Consider the following 19,092-nt stretch of genomic DNA (forward strand, 5'->3'; position numbering starts at 1 on the left):
GTTATTTTGGTGACTAGTGTCCCTTTAATAAATAAAAAAAGGGCAACTTTCAAAGCAGCTCTTAAAATGCTAAATGTGTCAGCGTGCTTCCCTTCATTGAAAATATGACAAGTACTAAAGCATAAAATAAATGACAATTCTATTGAACATTTGTAGGCTTTATTCTTTTCGCATGCAAGTATAGTAACACAACACTTGCATATCTCTACTGAATAGGTTATGCAATTAGTTCTTAAGAAACATTAATCTGTTTTCTCAGTGTATGCAAATAAGGAATTACCTTGTTGATAGTGACCTGTAAATCACTTTATAACCTGCATAAAACATTGAAACAAAATCTCAAGGGATGTTTGTTTTATCAACCTTTATTTCCAGAACTGTTCACGTAAATGGAGTCGCAATATGCAAATTCTCTGCAAAGAAGCAGGCATCGGGTAGCTGCTAATTACAATGGTTTTAAAGTTCAAAAACATTTAACCAATTAAAGACCATGCATGCCATCAAACAACCTGAATATGGAAGATCCAATTCTGCAGCGACAAGATTGTTATGATGGCATAACCAGTAAAATATTGTTAAAGAGTTAATCTCATTGGGCCAAAACAGAAACAGAGGCAAAAAGGAAACAAATAGATAAAGCAGCCACAATATAAAATAGCAGCACTGCCCAGAATTGTATGTTCTTCAGTGGTTTAAGTTAATCAGACCGACTCATTCTTGGAAGCTTCGTCAAAGTTCTCAACGAGTTCTGTGAAAGAATACACACATAGCAATTATTGGTAGATTTTAGAAACATTTAACACATTCAAACATTCGCTCTCAAACATTTTCCATACTGCACCACTTGGTACTAATATATGCCTTTCCTCAAGCACAACTGCTTCTGAAATGGCAGCTAATGATTAGTCATGGCTTTTTTACACCCAACTGTACAGACAAGTCAGAGAAACTACGGTTAAATAGGTCTCGAAACTGGTAAATACGTTTAGATTTTCAATATCCCGGACAGTTGACAAAGTATTTCAGGGAAGGATTAAAAAAATAAAATAAAAATAAAAGTGTAGGCTGCAGTAAGTAGGAGTTGCTGAAGTAACTGCAAGAAATGGTTAGAGAACAAAAAAAATAAAAAAAATGACAACTGACTCTTGCTTAACCCCTTAAGGACACACGACATGTCTGACACGTCATGATTCCATTTTATTCCAGAAGTTTGGTCCTTAAGGGGTTAAGGACCAAACTTCTGGAATAAAAGGGAATCATGACATGTCACACACGTCATGTGTCCTTAAGGGGTTAATGCTATACTGCATTGCAATGAGTGTCAATCCAATACCATTCTAGTAAGGACGCAAATGTTTCATTCACGCAATGGAGCTTGGTATGCTACACAAGGCATAATTTGCAGCATCCAACTTGTGCTGTTTGTTTACATTAATAAGGCAGCTTGAGTAATGGAATGTTCGAATAAATTTGTGGTGCAGAGCAAAATCTTACCTGGAACTTCATCATCCTCTTCCTCCCCGGTGGCAAGTGGTGCTTTCCCATCCAGTGCTGAAAGACAAACACAGTAAGAATTGACTTTCCACTAACAAGACTTATAATTTTAGTTATAGGCACCAGAACCACTACAGCTCAATATGGTGGTGATGGGACAATGATGGTCCCTGCAGCTTCAGCAGTGTAAATGTTGCATTTTTAAAGTAAAGTCAGTGCCAAAAGCTGCCTATTACCACCTCTAGTTGCGATTACTCTGACTGGCCTAAAGGAAATTCCTGGATGAGGTCCTGCAAAGATAGCTGGACTTCTATTCAGCGTTTCCATGCTGGTAATGCATCTCTACGAGAAGATGCCGACTGGTTGTCAAGCATACGCACTGGCCCCCAATCCTTCCAAATGAGGAAGCATTGCACTGGCCGAGATTAACAATACTGACTATATCAGCCAACAGAGGCGATGCAATCACAGCAAGACCAGCACACGGGGAAAGAAATGCAAATAAAACTGTTCTTGTTTATTCTTAATGCTAGTATTCCTTTAATCTTTTTGATGTTTATTTGAAATTCTAATGAATGCTATACAACATTCAACACTGGAAAACACATGCACTGAAATTACATGAATGACAATCCAAAAACAAACCCAGATCTGCGTCCTATGATTTCAGTAAAGGGGGGAAGAACTCTAGGCACATTGATGTGTTACATACGTTTGCTGAAAAAGTGCTTTCTGATGTTCTTAATAGCACAATGGATTTCAGTTCGACCAGAATCAAATATAATGGCAGTCTGAATAGTCAGTTCTCTTCCATACAAATAAAGGGAAGTAGCACTGCGATTGTATGCAAATTGCAAATTGAAATGCTTTCTATTCAAGAGTAGAGCTAGCATGTCAAGCACATACACGGAAAACACTATGCAAATAGCAGCGCTTTAACATTTCCCCAGCAGGGTTGACTCAGCCCTTCATCCTCCCGAGGTAGATAAAATGAGTACCATTAAATTGGGTCATTGTAACAACCCCTGGATGTTGGGCTACAGTAACATCCCCAGGACGTACTTGAAAACCAGAGTAACCTAAATGTACATTTCCTGGTTAATTACTTTATTATTTATAATATGAGAATAGACAAAAGCTTAGAGAAGCTCCATGGCTTGTCCTTTGGTAAATCCCTGCTCAGGTCTAAAAATAGTTTTTGATCACTTGTGCCATTAGAGAGAATCAATTCCAAGGCATATCAGACTAATCCCACCCATAAGGGCAGTCCAGAACCGAAATGCCAGCAGGTTCTCTGCATGAAAGATACAGCACCCAGGATGATCATTTCGGCCTTCGTCAGCAAGTTGTAGCGGATACCCCTCTAGGCACAGCGAGCACAGGGTCACCCTTTTGAATTCGGGGAGAACTAAGTAAATGCATTCCAACAAAAACAGAATATGATCTTAAGGCTTAGAGAAACTCAATAGCTTGCCCTTCTGTAAATCCCTGCTCAGGATTTTGTATATGTGGAACGTTCCTTTAATCAGCCACCATGCTGAACTATACACATACACACACCACTTACATTGTTTGGGCAAAGCCTCTGCAAGCCTCCTCAAGCTGGTGAGACTATCAGCCCCGAGCTGGTTCAGAATACTGGGCAACATCTCTGTGAGCTGCTTGGTCTCTGCATGACCTGTAATCGTGAAGGTGTTGGCAGCCAAAGAAGCCTGTACTTTAGGATTGTTGAAGTGGATAACAGTTCCTTGGTTTGTAAACATATTTACCTGTTAAAGGTGGAACAAGAAAGGTGTTTGCTTATAGCATATATTGTACAGTGTGTTCTGTCTTGGACCACATTGCACATAATTGAGAAATTTTGCCATGTCTAAATAGCATAAGAAATTACATGTAGTTCACAAAAGCTACAGAGCCAAAGATTAGCATTTACCCCACTACATGTTCCTCTGATTAATCAGGTTTGAGAGGTGAAACAAGCACCTACCTCCTCTATGCCAGAGATGTTATTCACACCCAGTTTCTTTAGGGAAAACTGGAGTTTCTTGTCATCAGCAGTGGCTGTTCGGTGGACAACCTTCTTCTTTCTGCGGGCGCTTCCCTGGTAAAAACAAAAACTCTGAAGCTAAACAAAGTATTCATATGAGGACTATTTGCACAGCTAAGCTCGTCTGAGCAGGGTTCTCGTCAACCTGCTGCTCCTGTAACATTTTGTACTGGTCTCATTTATTGTCACAATTTCCTTCCTATAATCTTGTAAAGCACTGCGGAATATTGTGGCGCTCTATCAAAGCAATAAAAAAAAACCCAAAAAACACTTGCAACACTTTTGCATATATTAAAAGGCTTTGTGTTTTTATTTTGTATTTTAAAATAAATATATTCCTAATATAGTGCAAAGTAAAAAAACAAAAAAAAAAACAGACGTTGAAAATAAAAACTTTGTTTCTTCACCTGTCATGCCCAAAACAACGTATGCTCAGATTGAGCATAAGATTTTATCTTTACATTTTGCTAGAAGGTGTATAGGTAAGGACAAAAATAAATAAATAAAAATAGTTTCTTCTCCCAGCTGTCAATCAATGCCACAGCATGCAGAGGCATTGACTGACAAGGAAGAGCAAACAAGAACCCCCCCCCACAGGCATGCACTGCGGTTGCTATGGAAACCCTAACCGGCTAGGCCTAGCGCTGGCTAGGGAGTATGGAATCTCCATTCCAACACTGGCAAACGAAACCCAGCGTGCTGCGTCCAAAGTAGGGCAAATCAAAAACGGAAACAAGGACAGTCCAGAGGTGGGTGTTACACAACTAGAAACACAAAACTGCTCTGAAACAGAGGAAAAACGAGTAAATCTTTATATTTTACACGGAACACACCATGTATCTTTGAAATATTATGTATTCAAAGTATATGGGAATGATTTAAGGTAAATAGTTTCTCAAATGTTAAATGTAAATTACCGCTTATGAATTAGGCCCTATATCAGGCATAGGCAATAGGGATCGACCAATATTCTGTATTTTCAGCAATAATCCGCCAATAAAGATACCGATATTGCTGAATGATACATACATACACTGCATTCACTAATTAAATACTCTCACTGCATCCACTACACACATTCTTGAAAACAAAAAATTCTGACTGGCATGTATATTTTGTGCCTTTACCTTAATAAAAAAAGATTTGCAGTTAACAGTAGATTTGTGTAGAAATTCATTTATTTTTTTAAATGGTAAATGTACAGAATATCGATGTTGGTAAGTTATCAGCTATCAGTATCAGAGAGATAGATAGAGATATATATATATATATATATATATTTTTTTTTTTTTTTTAAATCTATACCGGGAAGAAAAGAGAAAGTAGGAGAAAATATCAAGCCCTATAGTAAGGCACTGTCAGGATTTATAGATCTTGGCACAGTATGACTATGTTTGTTTTTATGTTTACATGGTTTGTCATAGACAGTGAGTAGCTATTTAAGCTTCTTTCAAGTCAAAGTGAAGATACTAAATTTGGTATGTCGTCTAATTTATAAATAAGGTAATAATTAAGGGTAATAAATAAAAAATGTGGCATCTTAGAGTGCTACAACTGTCGGGATGTATTTGTTGTATTGTCTTTTGTTTATATTTTTAAAGGTAAGTCTTTTATTGTCTTTTTTTCGAAAAATAATAATGAAATGATAAAAAAAAAAATCTATACCGGTCGATCCACAATAAGCAACTTTTGGTACGAAATGTTTTGGACTACACCTCCTATGATGCTTTGCCAGTATTATGGCTGTAAGAGCATTATGGGGGATCTAGTCCACAACATCTGGAGTGTCGAAGGTTACCTGCCTTATATCCTAACTATTTGATGCAACTTGTGCTGTCCTTTCGTGCTTAAGTTCCACACAAATTCACAATTTGTTAATGTACAATGCTGGTAAATATCTCTACAGAAGCATCTGCTTGTGGCCAAGGCTTTTCAATACAGGGACCTTAACACAATCAGAGCATTTTAAAAAAAAAAAAAATTTTTTTTAGTCTCCCCACCCTGCTTGCTACTTGGCCAGGGAGGGGGATATGGCATTCCCGGGTGGTCCTGTGGCATGGAAAGTACAGAGGGGGCCGAGAGCAAGCTGTTATTTCCCTTCCCTTCGGCTCCCTGTGTAAATCTCGGGACTCGCAAGATTTACACAGGGAGCTGAAGGGAAGGTAAGAGCTTGCTGCGTGCCCCCCAAAGGACCGCCGGGCTTGTTATAAGCCCGGCAGTCCTGGTATGCATTATCGCATATATCAGTATCTTTATTGGCAGATATCCATATTGCCGAAAATACAGAATATTGGCCGATAATATCGGACAGACCAATAATCGGTCGATCACTAATGCAGAACTCAAAGCGTATTATCAGAGCTGCTGCAACGGCACCAGGCCCTCGGAACAAAGTGGCTGACAATCCATATGGAGTACCGAGATGCTGGGAGACATGCATTTTTTTTTTATTACTTTTCTTCAATCTAGGAAACATCCATTTTCAGTGCTTTGAAAATTACCAAAGAATCTCCATGTTTAAATTAGGTTTCTTAGTAACAACTGACTAAGCAAGTCAAGTAAACACAGCTGTTTAGGCAGTTGATCATTCTCACTGCAGGGAGCAAAAGGAGCAATTGTAGGCAACAAGTTCTAAAACTGGAATATTCGGCAAGAGTTCTCTACCGTTTCCATGGTAACTGCTCTTTACATAACCAGGGGAGGTTTTATTTCAGTATCTTTGCTTGCCTCCCTTCAGGGATCTTGCAAGTCTGAATGCAGCTGCAGATGGCATTTCTCTTTACTGGCAAAGAAACTAATATGGATCATTTGGATAACACATAATACAAAGCCGTATTATTGCTAAAGTGACAACATATTCCGCAGTGCTATACAATTGAGGGGATATAGACTGTACAAAGTAAAGACAAATTAAATAATGAACATGCAGAGTATTAAAAACTAGTACGGGTTGCAAAGGTCACAGGTGCTTGATGTCAAAGTTTCTAAGATGTTGAAAAGATAATCTAATGCTGCAAAGTGTTACAACTGACCAGTGTACAGCATGTCATTACACTAGATGCATATCTAAAACTTTGTGGGGGTTTCTTTCATTGCCACCATAGTTGTGCCGAGCAAAAGAACAGTACAGGTGGTCCCCATTTAGCGACGGTTCGCACTTACAACCAGGCGTAAGTGCGAGCTGTTGTGGGGATTCCCTGCTCTGGTGCATATGTTTATGTTCCTGGAAACTTCCCCGAACATAGCCGAACGAACGAGAGCAAGGAATCCTTCTAATCCAGGGGTGGGCAATCTGCGGACCTCCAGATGTTTTGGACTACATCTCCCATAATGCTCTTAGGGCCGAAATGCTAGCAAAGCACCAAGGGAGATGTAAGTCCAAAACACCTGGAGGGCCGCAGATTGGCCACCCCTACTCTAATCTATGTTTTGGGAAATTTTCCCGAACATAAATTAGAGGGGTTCCCTGCTCTGGTGCGTTCGTCTATGTTCGGGGAAGTTTCCAGGAACATAGAAGAACCCATCAGAGCAGGAAATCCCTTATCTCCTAACTTACCAAGCAATTCGTTCTACAACCGGGTCGTAGGAAAGGAACCCAAGTGAGGACTGTCAGTAATACAGAGATCAAGGATGATGGGAAAACCAAACGTAACAGATGGCATAGACCGCTTATGACAGTGCTCTAAAACATTAAACAGGTTGACAAACATGATCACACTTCTAGTCTTTGCTGAAATGTAGTCAACCACAAAATAAAGAAATGACTGTCAGCTGCTGACATAACTTACCTTTCCACCGATGCGCACTTGTGCTTGCAATTTTGCTAGTTTTTCTTGATTCATGATTGTTTCTTTCATCTGAAAATGTAAGCGTTCCAAGGGATTAGACGGAGCTGAGCTTTTTGGGAAAAGTAATTCACAAATAATAATAATAATAATAATAAAGTATTTAACAAGGAAAGGTACAGATTATCTGGTTTTCAAGTACATCCAGGGGTTGTTACTATCACCCAATTTAATGGAACTCATTTTATCTACTTCAGAAAGATGAAGGGCTGAGTCAACCCTGCCAGGATTTGAACCTGCGACCCAAGGGTTGAACAGATTCTATTGATGATGCATTAGCCCAGGGCTTGACAAAGTTGCTTTCAATCTAGGAGCCAGTGTAAATGTACTTTTTGTTTATGTGCAGCACTTTAACCCCTTAAGGACCAAACTTCTGGAATAAAAGGGAATCATGACATGTCACAGGTCATGTGTCCTTAAGGGGTTAAAAAGAAGCTACAGTAATTGTGAGATAGTGCAGTTTTAGGTTTACATCTTTAGGCATACTTAAAACACTATAGCATTAGGAATACAAACATTGATTCCTAATGCTACAGTGTTACCCTACCTATATAGGTGTTCATACCCTCTCCCACTGTAAGGGTTTAAAATTTTAGTTTTTTTTTTTTTTTAAACTTATCTTTACTTCCTAGCACCCCGCCTAACTGGCTGAGATAATCAAGGTGTCTGGTCTAGCCACTTTAACATCGTTTTATTGAATTCTGGGTCTATGTCGCTTGAGAGAGTATGACTGCCTGGGTAATGACATTTCCACTATACCATTCTCAAATCTGGCACAACCCACGTATTACAAAAAAAAAAAAAAAAAATGATGTCTGGTCTAGCCACTTTAACACAAATGCAGGCCCCACTTAGTGATCATATTTTGTCATCCCGATGTGCATTAGTGTAACAAAGCCTCAATATTTTGCTGAGCTCACCAACAGCTCACCACCCAGTACCAGTTTTCCAGGTTTTTTGAGGGGAAGTCACAAGGCCAAATATATCCCCCCCTCCCTTTTTTTTTTTTTTTTTTAAATACAGCACACCGGAATTGAACATTGCGGCCTGGCTAAAATAGATTGCAGTTTTCTTGTACAAGGACCTACTTTCTTGGTTCACCAGATAAGGCTGTAAAAGTTGACCAGCCAAGTTTATGCACTCTGCCTGTCACGGAGTCAGAGACATCCTCACTCAGTATTAAACCATTCAAATACAGTTTAACACTGAATAGGGGGATGGCACTAGTGGACTGCAAGTACTACAACTACTTCAGGAAGATGAGGTTATAGTGCCAACAGTGTCCCTTTAAAAATGTAAACTAAAAGCAACATATCTGTAGCATGCAAACATTCCGCTTTGATGCAGAAACACTTCGGTAAGAGGAGTGTTTAAGGTCTGAAATAAAATAATGAGAGCTGTGGGTAATGTTTTGGGGACTTGTGTTTGTGTGGCATAGAGGTGAGAGTACAATCCTTTATAGCAGGGTAACTAGATTAACCAAAGGAAAGGACTTCAATTGCAATTCGGCAGTTTGTGAATAGCCGAACTAGCCAAACTCATATAGGGATTCAGCTGATTTGAGCAGTTAGCAGAATGAGAGCTCGAATAGCCACTAAGCGAACGTTATTCGATAGCAAGGGTCTCTTTAAAACAGCTGAATTTGGAAATCTGTAAACCAATGACAACATTTAATAAAAAGACCATTATGTTTTGGAACTCTCATTTTGCACATGTGGTAAAGTTAATTATTAAATTCATACCCACATGAGATTTGAGCAACTCCGTTAATTAATGTCATGCTGACCCTGTTGGAATTTCATAAACATAAAAGTCAAACCAGTGACTACTTTGTATTATTGGCCAGGTACAGGCTGACCAAAAGAGGAGCCTTTGCTCTCAACGTTTGGCAATTACCACAGTTTCTGCCAACAATGAACACACGAATGAGGCATCTTCTTGTGCATCCTGCGGATCCCATTAGCTTGTCCACAGACTTGTCCTAAAGCTGTGACATGGCTCCTGGTGGACAAAGCAATATGAGCTGAATAGGGAAGATGGTGGTGCAGACAAGGAGCTTCAGGTAGGTCTACTACCTTTAAGCTTCACCCTCTTCATCACCGCACACAGAGCAAGGATATCACCCTACCAGGGCTTAAAAGTTCACGTCCTACAACACTAACCTGGACTTAAATGTTACCGATCACTGCAAGCTTAGCAGGTCTATGACACCCACATCAAGGGTACATTTCCACTTGCCAGGTTTATATTATCACTCGCCAATGGCTGGTGGATATTTTGATCACTGATCTTATAATATACAAAGAAGTCCAAAAGGTGACAGAGCCACACACTAATAAAGGCTAATCTTCCTGTCTCAGATATGACAACTACACAACCCATAATCACACCCAGCCTACCAGGGATGCAGTCTGAAACACCTGCAATGCCAGCATCAACATAATTCCCTAGACAGGTATTTTATCACCATGCTGTGAGGCCATGGATAAGAAGTGCTGCCCTTGCATTACATGTACAATCCATATACAGGGGGGATATGCATACTGCAGGGCAGCACTTTTCATACCCATCCTCCTGCTGATAGTTCATTAGTGCTGTTTGTCCAGAAGACATGGACCTGGCAAAACCTGTGATGCAAACACAAGCTCCCAGTGTAACAGAGGAGTACATTCCCATCACTCTCAGCTTACTCTATAGCTGGTTTAGCACCATGAGAGTTATAACCCACAGTGTCTGCGGCCCCCCAGGTTAGCTCTCACCATGTGTATTCCCTCCCCCGCCGCAGGTTCCCCCGAGCACTGCCCCCCGGGTCCCCCAGCACTGCCACCCCCAGGCCCCGGCCATGTGATGGGAGCTGCTCCTGTCTCCCCCAGGCCCGGTCACCTCTCCCCGGCCGCAGCCCGCCCTCCCACTCTCCCAACGCCCGGACCGCTCGCACCCCCTTAGTCTGCGCTAACCTTCAGCTGCCGGACAGCGGGCGTTGTGTGAACACAGAGCGGGTTTAAAGGATTCCAGACAGCCGGGCACAGGACGCGCACACACGCGGGGAGCAAGATGGAAGCCAAGAGGGCGGGGCGGAAGTGACGCACCAACACGTGAGTGACGTAAGCCCCGCCTCCTGCTGTCTGATTCCCTCAGAGACCCAGAGCATGGAGCAACAGTGGGGGTAACACGGGGGCAACACTAACACTGAGCAACACTGAGCAACAAGAGGGCAACACAGGGGCAACTCTGAGCAACAAGGGGGCAACATTGAGCAACAAGGGGGCAACACAGGGTAACACAGGGTAACAAGGGACAACACTGAGTAACACTGACCAACATGGGGCAACACTGAGCAACACAGGGGCAACAAGGGACAACACTGAGCAACACTTACCAACATGGGGCAACACTGAGCAACACAGGGGCAACACTGAGTAACACTTACCAACATGGGGCAACACTGAGCAACACAGGGGCAACAAGGGACAACACTGAGCAACAAGGGGGCAACAAGGGACAACACTGAGCAACAAGGGGACAACACTGAGCAACAAGGGGGCAACAAGGGACAACACTGAGCAACACAGGGGCAACAAGGGACAACACTGAGCAACAAGGGGGCAACACTGAGCAACATGGGGCAACACTGAGCAACACAGGGGCAACAAGGGACAACACTGAGCAACACAGGGGCAACAAGTGACAACACTGAGCAACACAGGGGCAACAAGGGACAACACTGAGCAACAAGGGGGCAACACAGGGGCAACAAGGGGGCAACACTGAGCAACATGGGGCAACACAGGGGCAACACTGAGCAACATGGGGCAACACTGAGCAACAAGGGGGCAACATGGGGCAACACTGAGCAACAAGGGGGCAACACTGAGCAACAAGGGGGCAACACTGAGCAACAAGGGGCAACACTGAGCAACAAGGGGGCAACACTGAGCAACAAGGGGGCAACACTGAGCAACAAGGGGGCAACACTGACCAACATGGGGCAACACTGAGCAACAAGGGGCAACACTGAGCAACAAGGGGCAACACTGAGCAACAAGGGGGCAACACTGAGCAACAAGGGGCAACACTGAGTAACACTGACCAACATGGGGCAACACAGGGGCAACACATGGGCAACAAGGGACAACACTGAGCAACAAGGGGGCAACACTGAGCAACATGGGGCAACACTGAGCAACACAGGGGCAACAAGGGACAACACTGAGCAACAAGGGGGCAACACTGAGCAACATGGGGCAACACTGAGCAACAAGGGGGCAACACTGAGCAACAAGGGGACAACAAGGGGGCAACACTGAGCAACAAGGGGGCAACACTGAGTAACACTGACCAACATGGGGCAACACTGAGCAACAAGGGGCAACACATGGGCAACACTGAGCAACAATGGGGCAACACTGAGCAACAATGGGGCAACACTGAGCAACAAGGGGGCAACACTGAGCAACATGGGGCAACACTGAGCAACAAGGGGGCAACACTGAGCAACAAGGGGGCAACACTGAGCAACAAGGGGCAACACTGAGCTACACTAAGCAATAAGGGACAACACTGAGCAACAAGGGGCTACACTGAGCAACAAGGGGCTACACTGAGCAACAAGGGGCTACACTGAGCAACAAGGGGGCAACACAGCAACAAGGGGGCAACCCTGAGTAACAAGGGACAACACTGAGTAACAAGGGGCTACACTGAGTAACAAGGGACAACACTGAGTTACAAGGGACAACACTGAGTAACAACACTGAGCTACAAGGGGCAACATTGAGTAACAAGGGACAACACTGAGTAACAACACTGAGCTACAAGGGGCTACACTGAGTAACATGGGGCTACACTGAGCAACATGGGGCTACACTGAGCAACAAGGGGCAACACTGAGCTACACTGAGTAACAAGGGGGCAACAAGGGACAACACTGAGCAACAAGGGACAATACTGAGCTACACTGAGTAACAAGGGGGCAACACAGGGGCAACAAGGGACAATACTGAGCAGCAAGGGGCTACACTGAGTAAAAAGGGGGCAACACAGGGGCAACAAGGGACAACACTGAGTAACAAGGGGCAACACAGAGTAATACTGAGTAACAAGGGGCAACACTGAGCAACATGGGCCGTCACTGAGCAACATGGGCCGACACTGAGTAACAAGGGGGCAACAAGGGACAATACTGAGCAGCAAGGGGCAACACTGAGCTACACTGAGTAACAAGGGGGCAACAAGGGACAACACAGAGTAATACTGAGCAACAAGGGGCAACACTGAGCAACATGGGCCGACACTGAGCAACAAGGGGGCAACAAGGGACAATACTGAGCAGCAAGGGGCAACACTGAGCTACACTGAGTAACAAGGGGGCAACAAGGGACAACACAGAGTAATACTGAGCAACAAGGGGCAACACTGAGCTACAAGGGGAACACTGAGCTACACTGAGTAACAAGGGACAACACTGAGTAACAAGGGACAACACTGAGTAACAAGGGACAACACTGAGCAACAAGGGGCAACACTGAGCAACAAGGGGCAACACTGAGCAACAAGGGGCAACACTGAGCAACAAGGGGCAACACTGAGTAACAAGGGGCAACACTGAGCTACAGGGGGGCAACAAGTGGCAACACTAAGCAACAAGGGGCAATGACATAGCGTGTACAGCACTGTGCGTGGACAGTCAGGGATAGCTAGTTACATAGCGTGGACAGCACCGTGCGTGGACAGCCAGGTATAGCTAGTTACATAGCGTGTACAGCACTGTGCGTGGACAGCCAGGGTTAGCTAGTTACATAGCGTGTACAGCACTGTGCGTGGAAAGCCAGGGATAGCTAGTTACATAGTGTGTACAGTGCTCTCACCCCTCTGTCATTGCTTACATTGGCTTCCTGTATCCTCTAGGAGTCAATTCAAAGTGCTAACCCATACCTGTAGAGCACTGAACAATTCTAGCCCCTCTTATATCTCTTCACAGATCCATAGGTATGCCCCTTCTCGGTCTCTTCGCTCTGCCTGTAACCTTCTCCTGTCCGCTACTCGCACCTGTACGGCCAACTCACACTTGCAGGACTTCTCGCGGACGGCTCCCTTCCTATGGAATAGCCTGCCTACTGCCATCAGACTCTCCCCTAGTCTTCAGTCGGTTAAGAAGTGCCTTAAAACCCATCTCTGTAGGAAAGCTTATGGCCTCCCAGACTAACCTCTACCTCACATACCTGTCTCTTGCTCTCTCTCCAAAAGGGCAGCACTCTACTCTCTCCTCCAGCTCTGCTTCACTCCCACCTTATTTGATTGCTATTTCCTGTCCTAATGTGTTTTATACCCCAGCTCCTATAGGCTGTAAGCTCGTTTGAGCAGGGTCCTCTTTAATCTATTGTTTCTGTAAGTTTTCTTGTAATTGTCCTATTTATAGTTAAATCCCCCCTCTCATAATATTGTATAGCGCAACGGAATCTGTTGGTGCTATATAAATGGCAATAATTAGTGATGTCGCGAACATAACATTTTTCGTTTGCGAATGGCGAACGCGAACTTCCGCAAATGTTCGCGAACCGCCATAGACTTCAATAGGCAGGCAAATTTTAAAACCCACAGGGTTCTGGCCACAATAGTGATGGAAAAGTTGTTTCAAGGGGACTAACACCTGGACTGTGGCGTGCCGGAGGGGGATCCATGGCAAAACTTCCATGGAAAATGACATCGTTGATGCAGAGTCTGGTTTTAATCCATAAAGGGCATAAATCACCTAACATTCCTGAATTGTTTGGAATAACGTGCTTTAAAACATCAGGTATGGGGGGGCGGAGCCTAACCGCCGATGAAGATGGCCGCGTTCTGAGAGAGCTCCGTGGCGGCAAACAGCTCATAAGCACACAATACGGGCATTAACACCGGCAATCCACCCACGAACCGAGCACTTCATACTCGACCCACACCGGAGCAGGCTGAAATGGGAGGCGGACGAAAATCCAAGTCCGGAACGGCCGTGGCGCCAATCTTCAGAACCAGGTCAGACAGAGAGGCGCTATGCGCACACAGCATGCAGGCCTCAGACTCAGACTCCGACACCAGCATTACTAGCCACAGGAAGGAGACATCGCCCCTTACCAGGCAAGACCTAAAAGAACTACTCACAGACATGAAATCCCTAGTGGCAGATGAACTTACCAAACATCTAGCCCCAATCAATGAAGGCCTGACCGCCCTAACTAAGCGCACACACACGCTAGAAACCAAAATGGCCGACGTTACCGCCATAACCTCCAACCATGAAGACAAATTCAAAGATATACAAGAGCAAATAGCCTACCTGGAGGACCTACAAGAAGACCTTAATAACCGATCCAGGCGAAACATCCGCATAAGGGGTCTGCCTGAATCTACGGCACCAGAAGCCCTCAACGCCATGCTCCTTGAGGCCTTCAGCAGCCTGCTGCCTGACGCCTCATCATCCGATCTCCTCCTGGACAGGGCGCACAGAGCCCTTCGTCCACCCACAGCAGGCTCATCGCAACCCCGAGATATCATAGTCCGCTGCCATTATTTCCATATTAAGGAGCCGATCATGCGGGCTACCAGAGAGACCCCACTGCAGATTGAAGGCCACACGGTACAATTATACCAAGACCTAGCACCCACGACCCTTCGCAAACGCAGAGAACTAAAACCCCTGACCCAAGCCCTCCAAGCAAGGAGAATTCGCTACTCATGGGGCCACCCCTTCAAACTTATGGTGCGACGTGACAACCACACATACACGCTATACAGACCATCGGAAGCCCAAGAATTCGCCGCACAACTAGGCCTCCAAGACCTAATCCAAGATCCGAACGCCGCCTCACAACGACAACCAGCTGCCCAACACAGACCATGGGACCAACAGCCACAACGGGAGCGCGACAGAAGACAGCGCTCTAGGCAGCCTCCAGCCTAAACCGAAGTCCACTATCACAGCCGCGTCTTGGCTCCACTCACGGCACCCTCACTTCGAACCCACCCTGCTAACCGACCCCGGACACACAGAACAAAGACCATCAATACCGCCAAGCCGAAACTAACAACCTAACCGTAAACCCCAGAACCTGCCAAAGTGCACTCAACACTTGTACCTGCCCTCCGGCCCTCGGGACACACTCAACATCACCGGGGCCCTCTCCCGGCGAACGCGACCGCCCACCACAGCTGCCCACGCCGTCGGCCTTGAGCCGTACCGGCCTTGCCGACCTCGACCTGAGACCCTAGCAGACTCCAGCGACCCACCCCAAGATCCACAAGATGCTGTACAACATCCACAACCGCAGACGAAGAAGACCCCACTCAGCCGTGAAGCACTCCAGCTCACGCCCCAAGATTCAGCTGACAGAGATCGAACTGTGAGAGCTCTAAGTACTTTGGGACTAAAGTAAGATCACACTGGGGACAATTTTTTGCCTTCTTCCTACTGTTTGGGGTGGGGACGGGGGAAAAGAGTGGAAGGATCCGGGGCCCTGGTGGTCCTCCCTCCCCCCCCCTCCCGAGGTGGGGGGACGGCGGGCCGCGACGGCCTCGGACTGGGATGATATGTGCACCACGCAGACTACACACAACTTGACCTGTGGCGCTGGGGGGGCTGGGGGGGGCGGGCTTGATGGAACACAGTGGGGCTCTGGCGGCCTCCCCCCCCCCCCTCCCTCCAACGGGGTGGGGGGGCGGTGGGCCGCGACGGCCCCTGACAGACAAGGTGACGGCTCCTCGGAGTCACAAAGCACACGACCTGACCAGAGGACGGGAATGAACAGACAGTAAATTACAGATGGCCTGGGTCCTGGCGGCCGTCCCCCCCCCCTCTCCTACGGGACGGGGGGGGCGGCGGGCCGCGACGGCCTTGAGCCACTCAGAAAAGGCGTACCCCGACAGCTGCAGAGACCCCAGACACTCTCAGGAAACGCAATAGCCCCTCAAGATCCCAAAGAGACTGGGACCAGGGCAACACGACCCTTCTACCTGACCAGACCACCCACACTTAAAGAACGTTTAGCCAGGTCAGTGTTAATATGTTCTAGACAATCTCAGACTAAAAATATTGATTACTAATCGATGGGTAGCTTAAGACAGGATAAAAGGCCTGACAAACCATTGGGAGGTTGATGGCAGGGATTCCTGTAGGGGGATCTTTCCCAACCACCTGCAAATAAGGTGATCTGGTACTCTAACATCCCACCCATTCAAGGTCTAAAAACAGTTTCAATCAAGGCTGGTCAAGCGTAAATGCATGATGACAACTCAAATTGTTCTTAGCTTATAGTCATGCCATACAGCTTCCTATGATATATGTTACAACTTATAAGAACTGTTAAATATGCTCATTTTGGAAGACACTTATTGTATCCCACAACTTGTTCCTGTGTGTCGTCCCCCCCCCAAAATAACAAAAAAGAAAAAGAAGGGAAAAGCAAAAAAAAAAAAAAAAAAGAAAGAAAGACGCGACAATATATAAACTCCATTGTACATAGTTAAGAAGCCTACCTCCCAGGTTTCATTCTCCCCGGTTCCTTATTAAGACAAGACTGCCCACACGAACCTATTAACTGTTTGCCACCCACTCTCAGACAGACGACCATTACTCCCCCCACATAACCTGTTCCGTACCGCTGGTCTCCGATCACACTGACCAGAGAGACCCCCGGTACCACAGTTCACCTTTGCTGGCAATTGACGTAAGACCAGCACGTTTACCCCCCTCCCCATACGCCTTACCCGTCCTCCGAATCCTCCTGCTGCCCTCCTGGGACCACTCGGGCCCAGACTCCCCCCTCCCACTCCCTTGACTTGCCCTACACCCTCCTCATACACTACGATACCTGACCAGGCCACCCCTGACCATGCCACTCAACTTACATTGTATCTCCATTAACGCAAAGGGTCTTAACAATCCCAAAAAACGCCATGCCCTGCTACGATGGGCCCACAACCAGAAAGCAGACATTCTCCTAATCCAAGAGACTCACTTCACCCCCCACAAACATTTCCCACTCAAAAACAAACACTACAACCGCAGCTTTCTCGCCAACTCTCCAGAAGCCAAAACTAAAGGGGTGGCTATCATACACAAAGCATCCTGCCCCCTGAACGACATCCAAGCCTTCCCAGATAAACAAGGTAGATACCTCACGCTCACAGGCAAAATAGGCTCCTCAACCTACTCCATCACCTCCCTATACGCCCCTACAACCCCAGACTCAACCTTCTGGCAAACATTCTCAGCACATCTCACTATGCTCAAAGCCACATTCACCATTGTAGGTGGCGACTGCAACGCCACACACCATCCGTCCATTGACCGCACCACCAGGACTCAGAACGACCCAAGACCGTCACACAACGACGCTCCCTTCTCCCACTTCCTACACACACATAACCTCCTGGACATCTGGAGAGCCCAACACCCCTCAACTTTGGACTATACGTTCTACTCCCACCCTCACAACACTTACTCCCGCATCGACTACTTCCTCATCTCCCCAAACATAACATCGAGAATCACGCACACCTCCATTGGTCACATCACCTGGTCGGACCATGCCGACATCTCCCTTACCCTCTCAATCCCCAACATGACACGCCCCTGGACATGGAAACTTAACTCACAACTCCTACAAGACAAGCTCATAACCATGTCCCTAGCAGAAGACATCAAGGAATATTTCACCCTGAACGACCCCTCCGTGTCCTCCCCAATCACCCTATGGGCGGCCCACAAACCAGTAATCAGAGGCAAACTGATAGCAATAGCCACAGCACGTAAAAAGCAACACAACAGACAACTAATGGATGCCATCTCTGAAATAGGCCGCCTAGAAACCCTCCACAAACACCACCCGACCCCCTCTCACCTTGACCAGCTCACAACAGCTAGGGCCCTACTTAAACGCCTCTCCCTCTCAACCACGGCCAAAGCACTCACATGGACCAAACAAAAGTATTATGAAAAGGGCAACAAGGCAGACTCGATGTTAGCAAAACGCCTCAAAAACCTAACAGACACAAAACGAGTCTCTAAGATCCGCACATCAGATGGTACAATGAGCACCGACCCACACACAATCGGGAAAACCTTCCAACAATACTTCACGTCCCTTTACAACCACACCCCAGACCCCCAATCTGACCTCATTCGATCCTTAACGGACGACTTCCTCAAGAAACTCTCCCTCCCCTCCCTCACTGATACAGCCAGAACACTAATCTCAGCAGACATATCCCCAGAAGAACTACAAGCAGCAATAAAATCCCTGAAACCCAATAAAAGCCCCGGCCCAGACGGCTTAACAGCTATCTATTACAAAACATTCGGAGACATACTCACCCCACGACTATGCAAAGTCTTTAATGCAATGCTCAAAGGCAACCCACTACCCCCCGACATGACACAAGCCAACATTACCCTCCTACCTAAACCCGGGAAATCCCATGAAGACCCAGGTCACTTCCGCCCCATTTCACTCTTAAACATAGACCTAAAACTCCTGACCAAAGTCATGACAACAAGAATTAATCCCCTCCTACCGAAACTCATCAACCCAGACCAAGTAGGCTTCATCCCCCACAGACAAGCACAAGACAACACCAGACGGGTCATAGATCTAATTTGGTACGCCAACCATAAACGCCTCCCGACCGCCATACTCTCCCTAGATGCCGAGAAGGCCTTTGACCGCCTTC

At 45.9% G+C, this 19,092-nt stretch overlaps 1 protein-coding gene across 1 annotated transcript; it reads right to left on the reverse strand.

Annotated features, from left to right (window-relative positions):
- Positions 1–349: 349 nt before the first annotated feature.
- On the reverse strand, positions 350–10,469 carry BTF3 (basic transcription factor 3). The gene is made up of 6 exons (XM_063456775.1): positions 10,344–10,469; positions 7,330–7,398; positions 3,482–3,595; positions 3,062–3,263; positions 1,495–1,551; positions 350–748 (listed from the first exon to the last, which is right to left on the reverse strand). The coding sequence occupies exons 2-6, from the start codon at positions 7,396–7,398 to the stop codon at positions 702–704; spliced, it is 489 nt and encodes a 162-aa protein (XP_063312845.1). The 5' UTR covers positions 10,344–10,469; the 3' UTR covers positions 350–701.
- Between the last annotated feature and the right edge of the window lie 8,623 nt (positions 10,470–19,092).

The sequence above is a fragment of the Pelobates fuscus genome, chromosome 5 (assembly GCF_036172605.1).
Source record: "Pelobates fuscus isolate aPelFus1 chromosome 5, aPelFus1.pri, whole genome shotgun sequence".
Classification (NCBI taxonomy): domain Eukaryota; kingdom Metazoa; phylum Chordata; class Amphibia; order Anura; family Pelobatidae; genus Pelobates; species Pelobates fuscus.